This window comes from Myxocyprinus asiaticus, chromosome 36 (assembly GCF_019703515.2).
Source record: "Myxocyprinus asiaticus isolate MX2 ecotype Aquarium Trade chromosome 36, UBuf_Myxa_2, whole genome shotgun sequence".
Taxonomy (NCBI): domain Eukaryota; kingdom Metazoa; phylum Chordata; class Actinopteri; order Cypriniformes; family Catostomidae; genus Myxocyprinus; species Myxocyprinus asiaticus.
The window spans coordinates 11,948,142-11,965,345 of record NC_059379.1 but is presented as its reverse complement, the minus strand read 5'-3'; the positions used below and the strand labels follow the sequence as shown (position 1 = coordinate 11,965,345).

General features: G+C 37.7%; 1 protein-coding gene across 6 annotated transcripts in view; it reads right to left on the bottom strand.

Annotated features, from left to right (window-relative positions):
- Positions 1-535: 535 nt before the first annotated feature.
- The window catches only part of LOC127427164 (transmembrane protein 94-like), a 50,353-nt gene continuing 33,684 nt past the window's right edge, over positions 536-17,204 (bottom strand). For all 6 annotated transcript variants that reach the window (XM_051674598.1, XM_051674600.1, XM_051674601.1 and 3 more), the window contains 15 exons: positions 16,561-16,769; positions 16,229-16,410; positions 16,005-16,140; positions 15,465-15,574; positions 15,263-15,362; positions 11,847-11,955; positions 11,294-11,483; positions 10,144-10,221; positions 9,161-9,246; positions 8,965-9,046; positions 8,702-8,865; positions 8,515-8,606; positions 7,904-7,997; positions 7,531-7,698; positions 536-5,501 (listed from right to left, as the gene is read on the bottom strand). In XM_051674598.1, the coding sequence (XP_051530558.1) occupies positions 5,429-5,501; positions 7,531-7,698; positions 7,904-7,997; positions 8,515-8,606; positions 8,702-8,865; positions 8,965-9,046; positions 9,161-9,246; positions 10,144-10,221; positions 11,294-11,483; positions 11,847-11,955; positions 15,263-15,362; positions 15,465-15,574; positions 16,005-16,140; positions 16,229-16,410; positions 16,561-16,769 (1,873 nt within the window). In that variant the 3' untranslated portion in view covers positions 536-5,428. The remainder of the gene's footprint in view (positions 5,502-7,530; positions 7,699-7,903; positions 7,998-8,514; positions 8,607-8,701; positions 8,866-8,964; positions 9,047-9,160; positions 9,247-10,143; positions 10,222-11,293; positions 11,484-11,846; positions 11,956-15,262; positions 15,363-15,464; positions 15,575-16,004; positions 16,141-16,228; positions 16,411-16,560; positions 16,770-17,204) is intronic.

The following is a 17,204-nucleotide window of genomic DNA, read 5'->3' as shown; positions in this document are numbered from 1 at the left end:
ATTTCCCATTTAATTTGTTCATATTTAATTTATCGAATAAATCGTTTATTTTTTCACCCAATGGTCAGTTTACCCCTAAGGAAAAAATAAATTAATTAATTTATTAAAATAAAAACTGAAATTGTATCACTGCATTAAAATATTCAAAATGTTGAAACTTTTCCTGTATGATTTATTGATAGCTTTAAGAAAATGCAAATATTCAGCAGCAAAATGCTTAAGAATGGGATAATTCGTACATTTTCTTTTTCTTTTCTTTTTTGTATAAACAACTCATTGATGTTCATGTTTTTATTTTAAAGTGAATTATTCTCTTTTTCCCCAAAGGTTCAACCTGACATGGCACAGCTTACCCCTAACTCAGGGCAAATCGTGCCACTGGACCTACGCTTGAGATGCAATATGACTTGGTGTATTCTTTTGCCTCTGCCTCTTTTCACCTAGTCTAGAGATAAAAAAATAAAACAATAGAAATGCTGGGGTTGGCAGACAGAATATTCCTCTTAATACAAGACACTGAGAGTATGTGTGTGGTTTGAAATAGACATTTATTAACATAATATTATTGGTTCACAAATAATCAGGGGGGAGGAAAGACATTAAAGACATCTTAAAAAAAATTACAAACTGTACAACATTTATAAATGTTATGAACATTCATAAATAGCAAATACTTGTATGTCTAGTCAGTCTGTGCAGGTTGTAACCCAGGCATGTATTTTGCAGAGAGGCTCTGTATAGCCAAAAAAAGGCTATACATGCCTGGTTTCAAAGATGTGATTACAGCCTATATGACTGATGGAAAAAGCATCAGCGCACTTTTAATCCATGCATGACTTAATCAACACATTCAATATTCAGCAGATGTGTAAAGAATTAAAGAAACCTTTAACAGCATTGCATTCTTATGGTTTTTCTCATGCCTAAATCACAAAATATGAGTGTAAAGACAAAAAAAAGCTCACTGTACAAAAACGCTGCTCTCAAAGTCATATCCTATAACATTTGTTCTGTTACTATAGTTTGTACATTATAGATCAGTGCTTATTAAAACAACATTCTCCCCTTTTTATGTTGATGTGCTATTTTAAATTTTTTTTATTGTACATATTTTTATGCCACTTATTCATCACCTATTAAAAAGGAAGTAATAATAATAAAATAGTCGTAGAACTCCCTCTATGGACTACCAGTTGATAGCACTGTCATGTCTGAATTAGGGCAGTTTAACCGGTTTACACAGCAGTGGTAAGCACAGCTATATTAATGGGCTAGATTTACCTCTAAACACATAAGAACTGCCTTCAAGTTGAATGAGCTGAAAAAGTAGAACTGTGACAAAATAAAATATGAATACAGAAAACAGGTTAAATGCAATAATGTACTATAATTATATACATGAATTAAAATTCTGTGCCCATGACAATCTGTTAATTTAGACAGCAATATGGAAAAGGCTGTTAGATGAAGACTTATCCTGTAAGCATTTCAAAATAAATCTAAACATAAACCAGATGCTGTTACAGCATGTTTTTGTGATTTATAAACATTAATACCATGACAACAGTGAAACAGGAACAAAAGGGCAGGAAGTGAATAGGTTAAGACATCTTTCGGTACGTAATGTAGAAAAAGGGAAAGATTGTGACCAATAACCTACAGTTAAAGTCAGAAGTTTACATACACATTAGACAAATATATTTAAACTCAGTTTTTCACAATTCTTGACGTTTAATCGTAGAAAACGCTCCCTGTCTTAAGAATGTGAAATGTCAGAATAATAGTAGAGAGAATGATTTATTTCAGCTTTTATTTCTTTCATCACATTCCCAGTGGGTCAGAAGTTTACATACACTTTGTTAGTATTTGGTAGCATTGCCTTTAAATTGTTTAACTTAGGTGTAACTGAGTCAGGTTTATAGGCCTCCTTTTTCAGTTCTGCCCACAAATTTTGTATCGGACTGAGGTCAGGGCTTTGTGATGGCCACTCCAATACCTTGAGTTTGTTGTCCTTAAGCCATTTTACCACAACTTTGGAGGTATGCTTGGTGTCACTGTCCATTTGAAAGACCAATTTGCGACTGAGCTTTAATTCCTGGCTGATGTCTTGAGATGTTGCTTCAATATATCCACATAATTTTCCTTCCTCGTGATTCCATCTACTTTGTGAAGTGCACCAGTCCCTCCTCTAGCAAAGCACCCCCACAACATGATGCTGCCACCCCCGTGCTTCACAGTTGGGATGGCGTTCTTCGGCTTGCAAGCCTCACCCTTTTTCCTCCAAACATAACAATGGTCATTATGGCCAAACAGTTCAATTTTTGTTTCATCAGACCAGAAGACATTTCTCCAAAAAGTAAGATCTTTGTCCCCATGTGCACTTGCAAACTGTAGTCTGGTTCTTATGGCGGTTTTGAAGCACTGGCTACTTCCTTGCTGAGCAGCCTTTCAGGTTATTTCATTATAGGACTCGTTTTACTGTGGATATAGATACTTGTCTACCTGTTTCCTCCAGCATCTTCACAAGATCCTTTGCTGTTGTTCTGAGATTGATTTGCACTTTTCGCACCAAACTATGTTCATCTCTAGGAGACAGAATGCGTCTCCTTCCTGAGTGGTATGATGGCTGCATGGTCCCATGGTGTTTACACTTGCGTACTATTGTTTGTACAGATGAACGTGGTACCTTCAGGCATTTGGAAACTGCTCCCAGGTATGAACCAGACTTGTGGAGGTCCACAATTTTTTTTCTGAGGTCTTGTCTGATTTCTTTTGATTTTCCCATGATGTCAAGCAAAGAGGCACTGAGTTTGAAGGTAGGCCTTAAAATACATCCACAGGTACACCTCCAATTCAGTAAGTCTCCTATAAAAAGCTAATTGGCTAATTGTCTAAAAGCTTGACATCATTTTCTGGAATTTTCCAAGCTGCTTGAAGGCACAGTTAATATAGTGTATGTAAACTTCTGACCCACTGGAATTGTGATATAGTCAATTAAAAGTGAAACAAGCTGTCTGTAAACAGTTGTTGGAGAAATTACTCATGTCATGCACAAAGCAGATGTCCTAACTGACTTGCCAAAAGTATAGTTTGCTAATATTAATTCTGTGGAGTGGTTAAAAAAATGAGTGTTAATTATTTCAACCTAAGCCTATGTAAACTTCTGACTTCAAATGTACATGGGAAAGGCGGGTTCCTCAAAAATGCTCTCCACAATGGAAAAGAAATGCCTACAAACACCAGTGTTTAAAATCTGGCACTCAATATTCACCATTTGATTGGGTAGTCATAGGTGGTTTAGGTGCAAACAGGCTCTTCGTTCCATCCAAGAGTAATTGCACAAGCATGGGAAAGAAGAAGTGGTAATTTGGAGATTAGCTGGTCACTGTTGGAAAATACATTTGTAGTGTTGACCAATATGTGATCTTGAATCAGGTAACACTGTGACAGAGTCCCCTACATTCCATAGCTGTAGCCCAAATGGATAAATGAAAACTATTAAACCTTTTCAAATCATGAAATTGAGTAGAATTATATATATTGAGGCAATCAGCTAGAGGTAGAACAGAATAAAACATTCAACATCCCTATTTACCAGTTTGGATGAGGAAACAAGAAATAACAAAAAAATAAACACACATAATAAAAAAATTATAATAAATTAGCCTGACCCCATCCAGAGTTATATGTGTTTTTACAGTTCCAGAATACGAAACAGCTAAAATTAAAATAAAAAATATCTCAAACACCTGCAGTGTTATAAAGAACCAGAAAAGTGTTTTTGATTTTCTTTTTTTAAATAATTTAATGCATTCTGGTTGACAATTGCATTTGTAAATATATTTAAAACACACTGTATTTGTAGACAGAACAATAACCATTAGAGTTGGAACATTCATTAGCTGAAATTTCTTTCTTTTTTTTCTTTTGCTCTTGATTCATCTGAGTCTTTGCTGTTTTAACTGAACTTGTTAAAAGGAGTAATTCACCCAAAAATTATAATTCCCTCATTTACTCACCCTTATGCTGTCTCAAACTCCTGTGACTTTCTCTATTCTATGGAACACAAACAAAGATATCTTAATGAAGATTTATTTTGTCCATGGGGTCCAACACTTCCAATCTCCAAAAACAAAAACAAAGTCAGCATAAAGGTAATCCATACGACTAGACTGGGTTTATCCATGTCTTCTGAAGCGATACGATCGGTTTTGTGTGAGAAACGGACCAAAACGTAACTCCTTTTTCCACTAAAACTCTTGTCATATTGAACATTTTGGACCCCATTGACTTGCATTGTATGGACAAAAACTCTTATCTCCATCAAAATATCTTTGTTTGTATTCTGCAGAAGAAAGTCATACAGTTTGCGACGGCATAAGGTTGAGAAAATGATGAGAGAATTATAATTTTTGTGTGAAGTATTCCTTTAAGGGCTCAGATTTTTAATATCTAGAAAAAAGTTGGTTAAAAATAGGATAAAAACTAAAAACTAAGATCAAAACTGCCCAAAGGATTCCAGCTATTCAGAAATAGTGAGTATGTGTTCACCGATAGGCCTCTGATATTGATTTGTATGAGGAAAAGAAATATGATTGATTTTATGCAGTCTGAGACCATCCAGTCTGTAAATAAGGATTCACACAGTCTCACACTGAGGCTAAACTTCTCAGCCAAGTTGTTCTGGCTTGAAAAAAAATACAAATAAAACATCCAATTAGCATTCTCATACGCTCTTCATGTGTAAACTATTTCCCCTGTATGCTTTAGAGTATGAGGTAAGTCAAAGAGTTGACATTCACATTATAACCTGTCAAAATAGGCTGCAACAAGCTCTTTATGTGGTAGACAGTAAATTAAATACAAACTCTCAGCAGGATGTTATAAAGAACCAAATACGAATACAGACAGCTAAAGCTCAACTTGAGCAGTTAATTTTGTCTATCATCTACATAAGACTGAACGGAAAGTAAATCGATAAAATCTCCATTTCACAACAGCTAATAAAAAGTTATCGATAGAAAGAGAAGAAAAATAAATCATGTTAATTTAGCCCTCCATTGTACTGTATGTTTTGGTTTGAGGGTTTGAGTAGGATAAAGAAATTGCCTCATTAGAAAAAAATCCCTCCAATAAATTACCCTGTCCAAACTCAAAGCAGCATGCATGAGAACATCCCTCAAACAAAGATAAAATCTTTACTTTGAGTAAAGCCTAAATCAAAGAGATTTCAGGATTTCGCGGATTAAAATCGCAGCCCACAGTGGCCTTTTTGGCAGAAAAAGGGTTCAACCCATTAAAGGTGTGGCAGGAAGAGCTCCGTTCAGAGGAATCCAAATGATTCTGGATTCATCTTCTCCACTAAGGAATAAGATAAACACCACAGAAGCCAAAGTGTAGAACCATGCAGTCTCTGGGCAGATGCAGCTCAGAAGGGAGAGTTCATCCCCAGTTTGGTCTCAAACTGAAGTTTTTGCCTCTTCTGGTAACGCACTCGTACCCTGCAAAAAGATCAGTCATTTATTCATTAATAGTATCAAGCCTTTGATCGATTTATGTATTAAAGGGGTCATGACATGAGGAATCAAATTTTCCTTCTTTTGACATACTTTATAAGAGGTCACTGTACTATTAAAACATATTGTAAGTTTCAGAACTTCCTCCTCACTGCAAAAAGAGCATTTCTTGAAACTAAGCTGCCAAAACGACTCATTCTCAACTTCCTCCACATTGTGATGTCACACTGTGGTAGACATTTGCATCTGACTGCCTCCGCTACAACACATCAACGCCTACTTTACCTTATCACTGCTTTAGCCCACCCAGTAGTGGTGAGCAGTAAGATTGCAAAGAGAGAGCAGGTCAGTCAAGAGCAGAGAGCCAATCATAACAGTGGGCGTTTACTATCAAGTCTTAAAGGAGAAGCAGCACCAATACCGAGCGTTTCTGACAGAGTGTCAGAATGAGGGTGGAAAAAGATGATGTTTCACAAATATATGACTCTTTTTTGTGCAAAAAACTTCCCTAATATTATAAGAGAATCTCAAGGAACATAATAAAATAATAAACCCCCTTAATGGTTTATACTGTATAAAAGCTATTCTTAGGATCATTTTAGGTTACAAGAAATGTCCACATTCTTTTGTTCTTTTTCAACATGAAAAACAAAATTGACCCCATTTACTTTCTTAAAGTATTATTCTGGGTTCAATACAAGTTCAATCGACAGTATTTGTGGCAAAATGTTGATTTCCACAAAAATTTATTTAGACTTGTCCCTTTTCTTCAAAAAGCAAAACGAGGTTACAGTGAGGCACTTACAATGGAAGTGAATGGGGCCAATTTTCGGAGGGTTTTATAAAAAGCACTTAAACTAATTCTTCAGTTAACACACATGTATTTAAGGTCTAAAGATGTTTAAATCACAATTTTTTGCAGGGTTACATTGTTTACTGCGTTGTCATGTCAACGACGATGTCTTGCATTGAACCCCGAATGTTCCTTAAAAGGGACAGTTCACCTAAAAATAAAAATTCTCTCATAATTTACTCAACCTCATGCCATCCCATATGTGTATGACTTTCGCTCTTCAGCAGAACACAAAGATTTTTAGAAGAATATCTCAGCTCTGTAGGTCCATACAATGCAAGTGAATGGTGATCAGACCTTTGTAGCTCCAAAAATCACATAAAGGCAGCATAAAAGTACTCCATATGACTCCAGTGGTTAAATCCATATCTTCAGAAGCAATATAATATGTGTGAGTGAGAAACTGTAAAAATTTAAGTCCTTTTTCACTCTAAATCTCCACTTCCACTTTCACATGTGAAAGTGAAAGTTAAAGTGGAGATTTAGAGTAAAAAAAGGACTTAAATATTTATCTGTTTCTCACACACACCTATTATATTGTTTCTGAAGATATAGATTTAAACTGCATTCATATGGATTTATTTTATGTTTAATCTATGTCCTTTTTGTAGCTACAAGGCTCTGATCACCATTCACTTGCATTGTGAAGACCTACAGAGCCGAGATATTTTTCTAAAAATCTTTATTTGTGTTCTGCTGAAGAAAGTCACACATCTGGGCATGAGGGTGAGTAAAGGAGAGAATTTTCATTTTTGGGTGAACTACCAATTTAATGCAAGTTTTTGGTTTTGTTGTGCATGATTCATCACACATGAATGTTATTTTAAATTAAATAAAAAATTGAACTTTTATCAAAATATAACAACTTTAACTTTTTTTAACCCCTATCTGGCTCCATTCTGGTATGTTAACACCCACTTTTCGCAATCCAATCAATTCCCATTGGATACAAATTATTAAATGATTTTCTTATTGAATATCCTGTTTCACTCTAAATATGTCAGGTTATGGAAGTACAATGGTTTGCGAACAGTTTAATGTTGATTTTAAACACATAAAATGCATTGTACTGTGCTTAGACTGAAGTTCAAACATATGGTTGTACCCTTTACACTACAGCAAGGCTATAATAATTTTCAAACTTCCAATTTAGCCTCTTACCTGATTTCATGCAGTTTTACTGCTTCATTGATTAGCACCACAAGTACAATGGACAGAGACACCAACAGCCAGACCTCCAAGGGAACGTCACTTAGTGTGAAGACCTCTATATTCCTGTCCTGCCACAAATTATAATCTACCACAGCTTGCACTACATGCCCCAACAACCTGCAAGGCGGACAGAGAAAAAAAAAAACATTGGCTAATTGCACTTAAATTATCCCTAGGCAAGTATTCAAAAAACAGCACAGCTTTTGTGCAGACATCACTCTTGCACAGCATGTCTACATATTTCAAAGCTGTTTTACCTGTGAAAGTGCTAATATTTTAAAGTGTAATCTTTGAAAGCATTCTCTACATGTTAAACACTCACACCACAGGCACTATGAGGCACCACCATGTGTTACTGAACGGGTTCTTTCTCCACAAGGGCTGGGAACGATGCACATAGCTCAGGGAGATGACCACTGCAAGAGAGGGAGATAATATAAAACATGACTGCAACTGGATCACTTTTTTTATTTATTTATCACTAATCACATGTACGTGCACATCATTTTCCAATTAAGTTCCATATTCTGGTTAAGCCTTTATTTGGCCTGTTCTTTACACAAAGCTATCATAAGTCTTTAGAAGACTCTGAATGCATAAATTATATGTTGGACTAATTTTTATGATACATTTATGGTGGGGTTTATTGTAATTTTTGAGCTTAACAGCCCCAATCCCCTTTTATTTGCATTATATGGAAAAGAGTGGCACAGGATTATCATGAAAAAAAATAATAATTCACTCGTCGTGTTCCTCATAAAGTCGTTTGAACAACATAATATTTTAACATACAGTAATATGTCTAAATTCTGATATTAATCAGAATTTGCATGTGCATGTAAACACAGTCATCCACATCGATCCCAATAAACCTTTCAAAAATAAACATTCAAATGACCATGAGGCAGTGGAACATATTTTATTAAAAGTTACCTGAGTGCAGAGCCAGGAAGCCTGCCATGAACTTCTGAATTAGAAGCAGCCCATTGGACAATTCACCAAACCACTGAAGGGCATCCTGGGAACTGCAAAGATTAGTCATTGATTAGCACTCACAACCAATTCATGTTAGTCTAAACATGCAACACAGAAAATTATGTATTTATGTTTGTGTGTGTACCTAGAAGTGAATATATGGGAGCAGGTGAGGGTGCTGTTGTTTTCAGTGTCTGTGAGGTTCGCTACTCTACACACTTCCTGTAGAGAAAACCCAAAGCCGACTAAGTAGGTCAACATCGTCAGACCAAACTTCAACAGGAACCAGCCCAGGAAGTACTGCTGCGTCTGAAAGAGGGAGTCAAAAATAACACAAATGCATGTGTGCATTTTGCCAAGTGTGTTTAAATAGTTTGCAGTGCAGGGGTGCATTGTGTGGTCACTGACCTTGCGTGGTATGGAGCTGAGATTCTTTCCAGTAGCGACTGTCATCACGGAGCTGTCAGGAGGTTTTCCCAGGAAGGACACGCTGTAGATATCAAAGATGTATTTATAAAGATCATGGATACAAGGCAGTGACCTGATTTTACCATTGACCCCCTGCAATATGTGGGTGTTTTTGTTTTAATTTCCTCTCTCTTACCTTAGCAGGGGGTAACAGAAGCAGGAAAGCCACAGAATATCTGTGATGTTCATGGGAGGAGGCAGTTGAATAAGGCAGGCCAGGAACTACAAGATTAAGATGTCTCAATATAACAACAGTGCAAATCAGAAACAGTGTTTTTTTGTTTTGTTTCAAGAGCCTCAGCGATAAAACGTCATATCCTGTATATCAGGGCTAGTCAACTGGTGGCCAATGGGCCAAAAAAAGGTCCACCAATCATCTTTATCTGGCCCTCCGACAGTCTGAAAAATCAGAATGCTCTCTGCGCAAAACTTAGTGGTGAGTTTAACAACACTTAGTGGTATGTGCAACATCATTTAGCGGTCCTCAGTAGACCGGATTGCTTGTGTTTAAGCTTTTCTGGCTTTAGTTAAGTTACACTGCTTCCACAACACGAACCAGAAGGTGAGCATTTCATAACGTCTAATTCAATCAAATGTAGGCTACCCTATTTTTGCAAATTGCTCAGCAGCAGAGTGCGGTCAAATCTACAGGTGTAAAAAAATATATTATCACCACAGTTGTTGCAGAAGTGGTGTCAGCTCGTATGCACAATATTATTGAACAAAAGGGAAAACCGAAAAAGAAAAAAAGAAAAACAAACATCACTGAAATTGTATATTCACATATATCAAATTAACACGAACATATGCAAAGTAAAGTTGATCAAAACCTATTTATTAGGGGTGTGATGTTATTTTGTTTTTTAGCCAGATCTTATGGCCAAACCTTAAAAAATGTTCACTGAAAATACCCCTTGCTATTTTTATGTTTGTTTTTAAAAACATGTCACTTACAACAAAAGTGCTAGCTAAGAAAATACTGAAAAATGCTTGGCCCCCTTCGAGTTTGGATCTGGATAATCTGGCCTCCACAAGAAAAGTAGTTGAAAAGCCCCACTGTACATCACATACAGATGAAAGTTTATTTTTGACATCAGTGTAAAGAGTATTTGTTCTTACCTGAATGATGACCAAGGTCAGCTGACACTGCAGTAAGAAGAGGAAGCACTTGCGAATGCCGTAGGTGGTATGTCTCGCCTGAAGATACATAAACAACAACTAGATTTCATCATATTCTCTTTCTAAAAGGGGAAAGGTGTAATTTTTGCGCCATTTTTCTGTCACAAATTTCAATCTGCTTGTTTGAAGACCCAAGTTGGCCAGACATAACTTTGCTAAACCAATTGCGTGAGTTTGTGGTGGGATTACCAGTTTGGATGTACAATGGAAGTTGGGGGATGGGTGTCAATATTTTTGCAATTCTGTTTGGGGCCCCTAGTGGTGCAGAAATTACATTACAATGAGAATGACAGGACATTATGGGAAGGGAATAGGGGGGAAAACATGCTGTAATTGTTGTACCACAGCATAGACTTGCATTTTTAACTAGAATTTCTTTCCTGTACATTTTTCATCTTTTTTTGTTGGTGCTGTGGTGCAGTAATTAGCGCACATGTTCCAGACATATTGAGCAGTGGTGCTCACAGGGCCAGCACACGTTTCACTCTGTAGCTCTAGACTGGTTACCCACTGAAGCTAAGCAAAATTGAGCCTGGTCAGTACCTGGATGGGAGACCTCCTGGGGAAACTAAGGTTGAAGAGGTGTTAGGGAGGCCAGCATGGGGTGCTAACGCCCCATTATAGTGACGGGAACACTATACTTTAAAAAGGCACCATCTTTCGGATGAGACGTTAAACCGAGGTCCTGACTCTCTGTGGTTATTAAAATCCCAGGGCACTTCTCGTAAAAAAAGTTGGGGTGAAACCCCAGTGTCCTGGCCAAATTTCCCCATTGGCCCTTATCAATTATGGCCTCCTAATAATCCCCATCCATGAATTGGCTCTATCACTCTACTCCCTCCTCTCACTATGGCTGCAGTCACATCATCCAGGTGTATGCTGCAATCTGGTGGTGGTTGAGGACAGTCCCCTGTTCACTATGTAAAGCACTTTGAGTGTAGTGTCAGAAAAGCACTATAAAAGTGTAACGTTTATTCATGTGGGTGATTAAGGTTTGAGTCTGGCCTGCAATATGTCCTGAATGAAATAAAAATCCACTCTCTCCCAAAAGCCACTCAGAGAAGTTGTGAGAATGGAGAGATGACAGTACCTGCTCTATGAGTTTGACCACACTGACACTCTCCCCCTGATGAAACGACAGAGAGCAGGCGAGACTGTTGAGGCGAGCACTGAGCTCCAGTGGAGAGAGTTCATCACAGTCTCTATTCAGCCCACAGCCTGCAGCGTACCCAAACGTCTCCCACGAGCACCGCGAAAGGTACAGAGGATCCAGAGAGATACTGTAACAAACACACAGAAAATGTTCATATCACCACTATAATTTTATGTTCAAGGAAAATGCTCTCCAGTTTGATACAGCATATTTCTAAAAGGGAATCTTGTCCTAGATATATACTGTACAGTATCAGATCATTTCTGATACCTGAGGATTTAATGTGATTTCAGCAAACATAAGTTGTACCTTTAAATTATAATTTTGCTCTTAATCTTACACCATAAAAGACCCTTGAAGGTTATAGGTCATATGTAATTACAGTATACAGTGTTTGGGCTGTGTGTGCATACAGTGTTAATGACGTGTGTATTGTGTTGCTTTAGTGGATTGTGCGCATTGGCATGTCCGTAATGTTTGGGCTGCCCACCTGATGTCACTCTGCAGGAACAGGCAGCTGTTGCGAAAATTGGCAGAGCTCCCCAAACAGCACGTTACTTCTCTGTTCTCCTGCATGATCTTCATCATTTCACACATTGCTGTAAGACACATGCACACCCAGAGGGTGCATTTTTTATTTACATTAAGTATTATATTTTATATATATATATATATATATATATATATATATATATATATATATATATATATATATATATCACATACATACATACATACATACATACACACACACACACACACAGTTGTGCTCAAAAGTTTGCATACCCTGGCAGAAATTGTGAAATTTTGGCATTGATTTTGAAAATATGACTGACCATGCAAAAAAACTGTCTTTTATTTAAGGATAGTGATCATATGAAGCCATTTATTATCACATAGTTGTTTGGCTCCTTTTTAAATCATAATGATAACAGAAATCACCCAAATGGCCCTGATCAAAAGTTTACATACCCTTGAATGTTTGGCCTTGTTACAGACACACAAGCTGACACACACAGGTTTAAATGTCAATTAAAGGTTAATTTCCCACACCTGTGGCTTTTTAAATTGCAATTAGTGTCTGTGTATAAATAGTCAATGAGTTTGTTAGCTCTCACATGGATGCACTGAGCAGGCTAGATACTGAGCCACGGGGAGCAGAAAAGAACTGTCAAAAGACCTGCGTAAAACAAGGTAATGAAACTTTATAAAGATGGAAATGAATATAAAAAGATATCCAAAGCCTTGAAAATGCCAGTCAGTACTGTTCAATCACTTGTTAAGAAGTAGAAAATTTGGGGATTTCTTGATACCAAGCCAAGGTCAGGTAGACCAAGAAAGATTTCAGCCACAACTGCCAGAAGAATTGTTCGGGATACAAAGAAAAACCCACAGGTAACCTCAGGAGAAATACAGGCTGCTCTGGAAAAAGACGGTGTGGTTGATTCAAGGAGCACAATACTTGAACAAAAATGAGCTGCGTGGTTGAGTTGCCAGAAAGAAGCCTTTACTGCACCAATGCCACAAAAAAGCCCGGTTACAATATGCCCGACAACACCTTGACACGCCTCACAGCTTCTAGCACACTGTAATTTGGAGTGACGAGACCAAAATAGAGCTTTATTTTCACAACCATAAGCGCTATGTTTGGAGAGGGGTCAACAAGGCCTATAGTGAAAAGAATACCATCCCCACTGTGAAGCATGGTGGTGGCTCACTGACGTTTTGGGGGTGTGTGAGCTCTAAAGGCATGGGGAAATCTTGTGAAAACTGATGGCAAGATGAATGCAGCATGCTATCAGAACATACTGGCAAACAATTTGCATTCTTCTGCACAAAAGCTGCACATGGGACGCTTTTGGACTTTCCAGCATGACAATGACCCTAAGCACAAGGCCAAGTTGACCCTCCAGTGGTTACAGCAGAAAAAGGTGAAGGTTCTGGAGTGGCCATCACAGTCTCCTGACCTTAATATCATTGAGCCACTCTGGGGAGATCTCAAACATGCGATTCATGCAAGATGACCAAAGACTTTGCATGACCTGGAGGCATTTTGCCAAGACGAATGGGCAGCTATACCACCTGCAAAAATTTGGGGCCTCATAGACAACTATTACAAAAGACTGCACGCTGTCATTGATGCTAAAGGGGGCAATACACAGTATTAAGAACTAAGGGTATGCAGACTTTTGAACAGGGGTCATTTCATTTTTTTTTCTTTGTTGCCATGTTTTGTTTTGTGATTGTGCCATTCTGTTATAACCTACAGTTGAATATGAATCCCATAAGAAATAAAAGAAATGTGTTTTGCCTGCTCACTCATGTTTTCTTTAAAAATGGTACATATAATACCAATTCTCCAAGGGTGTGCAAACTTTTGAGCACAGCTGTATGTATATATATATGTATATATATATATATATATATATATATATATATATATATATATATATACACACACACACACACACTGGTGGCCAAAAGTTTGGAATAATGTACAGATTTTGCTCTTATGGAAAGAAATTGGTACTTTTATTCACCAAAGTGGCATTCAACTGATCACAATGTATAGTCAGAACATTAATGACGTGAAAATTACTATTACAATTTGAAAAAAATGTTCAGAACTTCTTAAACTACTTCAAAGAGTTCTCATCAAAAAATCCTCCATGTGCAGCAATGACAGCTTTGCAGATCCTTGGCATTCTAGCCATCAGTTTGTCCAGATACTCAGGTGACATTTCACCCCACGCTTCCTGTAGCACTTGCCATTGATGTGGCTGTCTTGTCGGGCACTTCTCATGCACCTTACAGTCTAGCTGATCCCATAAAAGCTCAATGGGGTTAAGATCCATAACCCTCTTTTCCAATTATCTGTTGTCCAATGTCTGTTTCTTTGCCCACTCTAACCTTTTCTTTTTGTTTTTCTGTTTCAAAAGTGGCTTTTTCTTTGCAATTCTTCCCATAAGGCTTGCACCCCTGAGTCTTCTCTTTACTGTTGTACATGAAACTGGTGTTGAGCGGGTAGAATTCAATGAAGCTGTCAGCTGAGGACATGTGAGGCGTCTATTTCTCAAACTAGAGACTCTGATGTACTTATCCTCTTGTTTAGTTGTACATCTGGCCTTCCACATCTCTTTCTGTCCTTGTTAGAGCCAGTTGTCCTTTGTCTTTGAAGACTGTAGTGTACACCTTTGTAAGAAATCTTCAGTATTTTGGCAGTTTCAAGCATTGTATAGCCTTCATTCCTCAAAACATGATTGACAGATGAGTTTCTAGAGAAATCTGTTTCTTTTTTGCCATTTTTGACCTAACATTGACCTTAAGACATGCCAGTCTATTGCATACTGTGGCAACTCAAAACAAACACAAAGACAATGTTAAGCTTCATTTAACGAACCAAATAGCTTTCAGCAGTGTTTTATATAATGTCAAGTGATTTTTCTGGTACCAAATTAGCAATTTAGCATGATTACGCAAGGATAAGTTGTTGGAGTGATGGCTGCTGGAAGTGGCGCCTGTCTAGATTTGATCAAAAATGACTTTTTTCAAATAGTGATGGTTCTGTTTTTTTACATCAGTAATGTCCTGACTATACTTTGTGATCAGCTGAATGCCTCTTTGGTGAATTAAAGTATCAATTTCCTTCCGAAACAGCAAAATCTGTACATTATTCCAAACTTTTGGCCGCCAGTGTGTGTGTATGTGTGTGTGTGTGTGTATATATATATATATATATATATATATATATATAAAATGCGTTATATTTAAACTATAAAGTGAGTGGAATCTTCACATATACAGTCAATAATTTCTCATTATGATTCTAATTGTTGATGTTGCATGTTTAAAGGTCTCTAAAATATAAATGTTGCCTATATTGAGGCAATGCATGAACTGACTCACTTTCAGGGGTGCAGTCTGTGAACAGGGGCACCAGTAGAGGCACATTGTCTATGTTCTTTAAATGAGGACGAACTTGGTGGATGCCACGAGGCAGTTTGGCCTACAGAACAACAGAGTGATAACAGCACTGATCAGTCTTTCAGCAAAACTCAAATCAGTATTATCAATGTTGTCATAGAGCAGGCTGGAGCAGACGGCTTACTCTGTTGCAGTCTTCTAGGAAACTGGGCACATCACTGTCAGTAGGCTGGAAGCTTGCAAGATCTGATTGATCCTCTGGCAGCAGAGGACCTTCTGCATCATCACGAGAATCTAAACAAATGATTAAATGATAGATAGATTACATTGTGGCTCTCCGGTATCCTTGATTGGAATTGGTCAATTTCAGCATTCTGCAGTTAAATATTTTTGTATAACACCCATTAAACTGTTTAGTTAGGATAATTCCCAGGCAACCAATTTCCTACATAGTTGTGCTTGTTTTATGTCTCATATATACTGCAGTAATATATCGCCTACTTATTACCAAGATTTCGGATTGATCAATAGCTTCATTCTGTGGTAAAATACTTTTACAAATGTCTCAGGCAACCAATTTTCTACATAGCTGTGCTAGTTTCCTATTGCAAACAATGCATTTAGGTTAGTTTCGGTAGGGTAAGTATGAATCCAAGAGATCCAAAGGGATAATGACTGTAAAAATTTACATTTTCTATGCAGGCAGACAGAAGCACACATTTACCCTGCAGAAGGTCATCGTGTAGAGATCCCGCCTGGCTAGGGCTGGATGGAGCACCTTCATAGTGACTATCTCCATTTGGGGTCAGAGAGATGTGACAGTTCCAGCCTGTCTCCAAACCCATCTTCTCAGCAAACACCTACACACATACAACATTAAGAGATGACAAAATACAACACTCCAAATACCATCATGCTTTCCTTTATTGGCATGAGCCAGTGTCTTACTTTGCTGCGTAGCTCGTCCTCCATGGAGAAGTACACAAAGCGGATGCAGGCTCCCACCAGGTTCTCAATGAGCCGCACTGTGTCCAGTCGGGCCTGGAACTGGGATGACACCATCCCCATGAAGATCTGCCCACTCAGAGCCTGAACACAGTCTTCCTTCTCAAGACCTTCACCAATACCCTCTGACACAACAACAAGACATTTTAAGATAACTTTTCAATCCAATACTCTGACCTAAATGTTAGGAAATGCTGTTTCTTGTATTTAAACTATAAGGCTACAAAGCAAGCCATAGGGCACGTTTATGGTCAATACAGTCTTGTGTGTCTCACCATCAGAGCTCCAGCTGTTCCTGCGGATTCCGTGCTTGATGGGGGTAGTGCCGGGGAGCTCCACCCCTGAGAAAAGCGTGGGGCCCTGAGCCAACTCCACACACTTGCCATTGAGCTGGCTGGACAATGCCACCTGCATAGGCTTATAGGCAAATGCAGAACAATATCCTGCCAGACAGGCACGTTGGTAGAAATCTAGAACCTTTTTCCTATAGGGGCAGAAATATCAAAGTTTTAGTCATCTCCTACGACAATATCTGAGACATCTGCAGGTAGCAAGGGCTGTCTTACTTATTGCTTTAAACATTTTGAATCTACTTGAACAATGGCCAAAATTATGTTTCCCTTGCCTTTTATTACAAAGAAAATACATAAATATTTAGATATATATTGAATAGTCAATTAGTGCATTAACTAATTGAAATTTGTTAATGCACTAGGTCCCATGAACTAACAATGAGCACTATATTTTTTTTTACAGCATTTATTAAATTGGTTAATGTTAGTTAATAAAACTACAATTGTTCATTTTTCATGTTAGTTCATGTTAACTAATGTAGTTAACTAATGTTAACAAATGGGACCTTATTGTAAAGTGTTACCAAGAAAACGAAATGACTAGAATCAGACTCGTAATTTGTGTC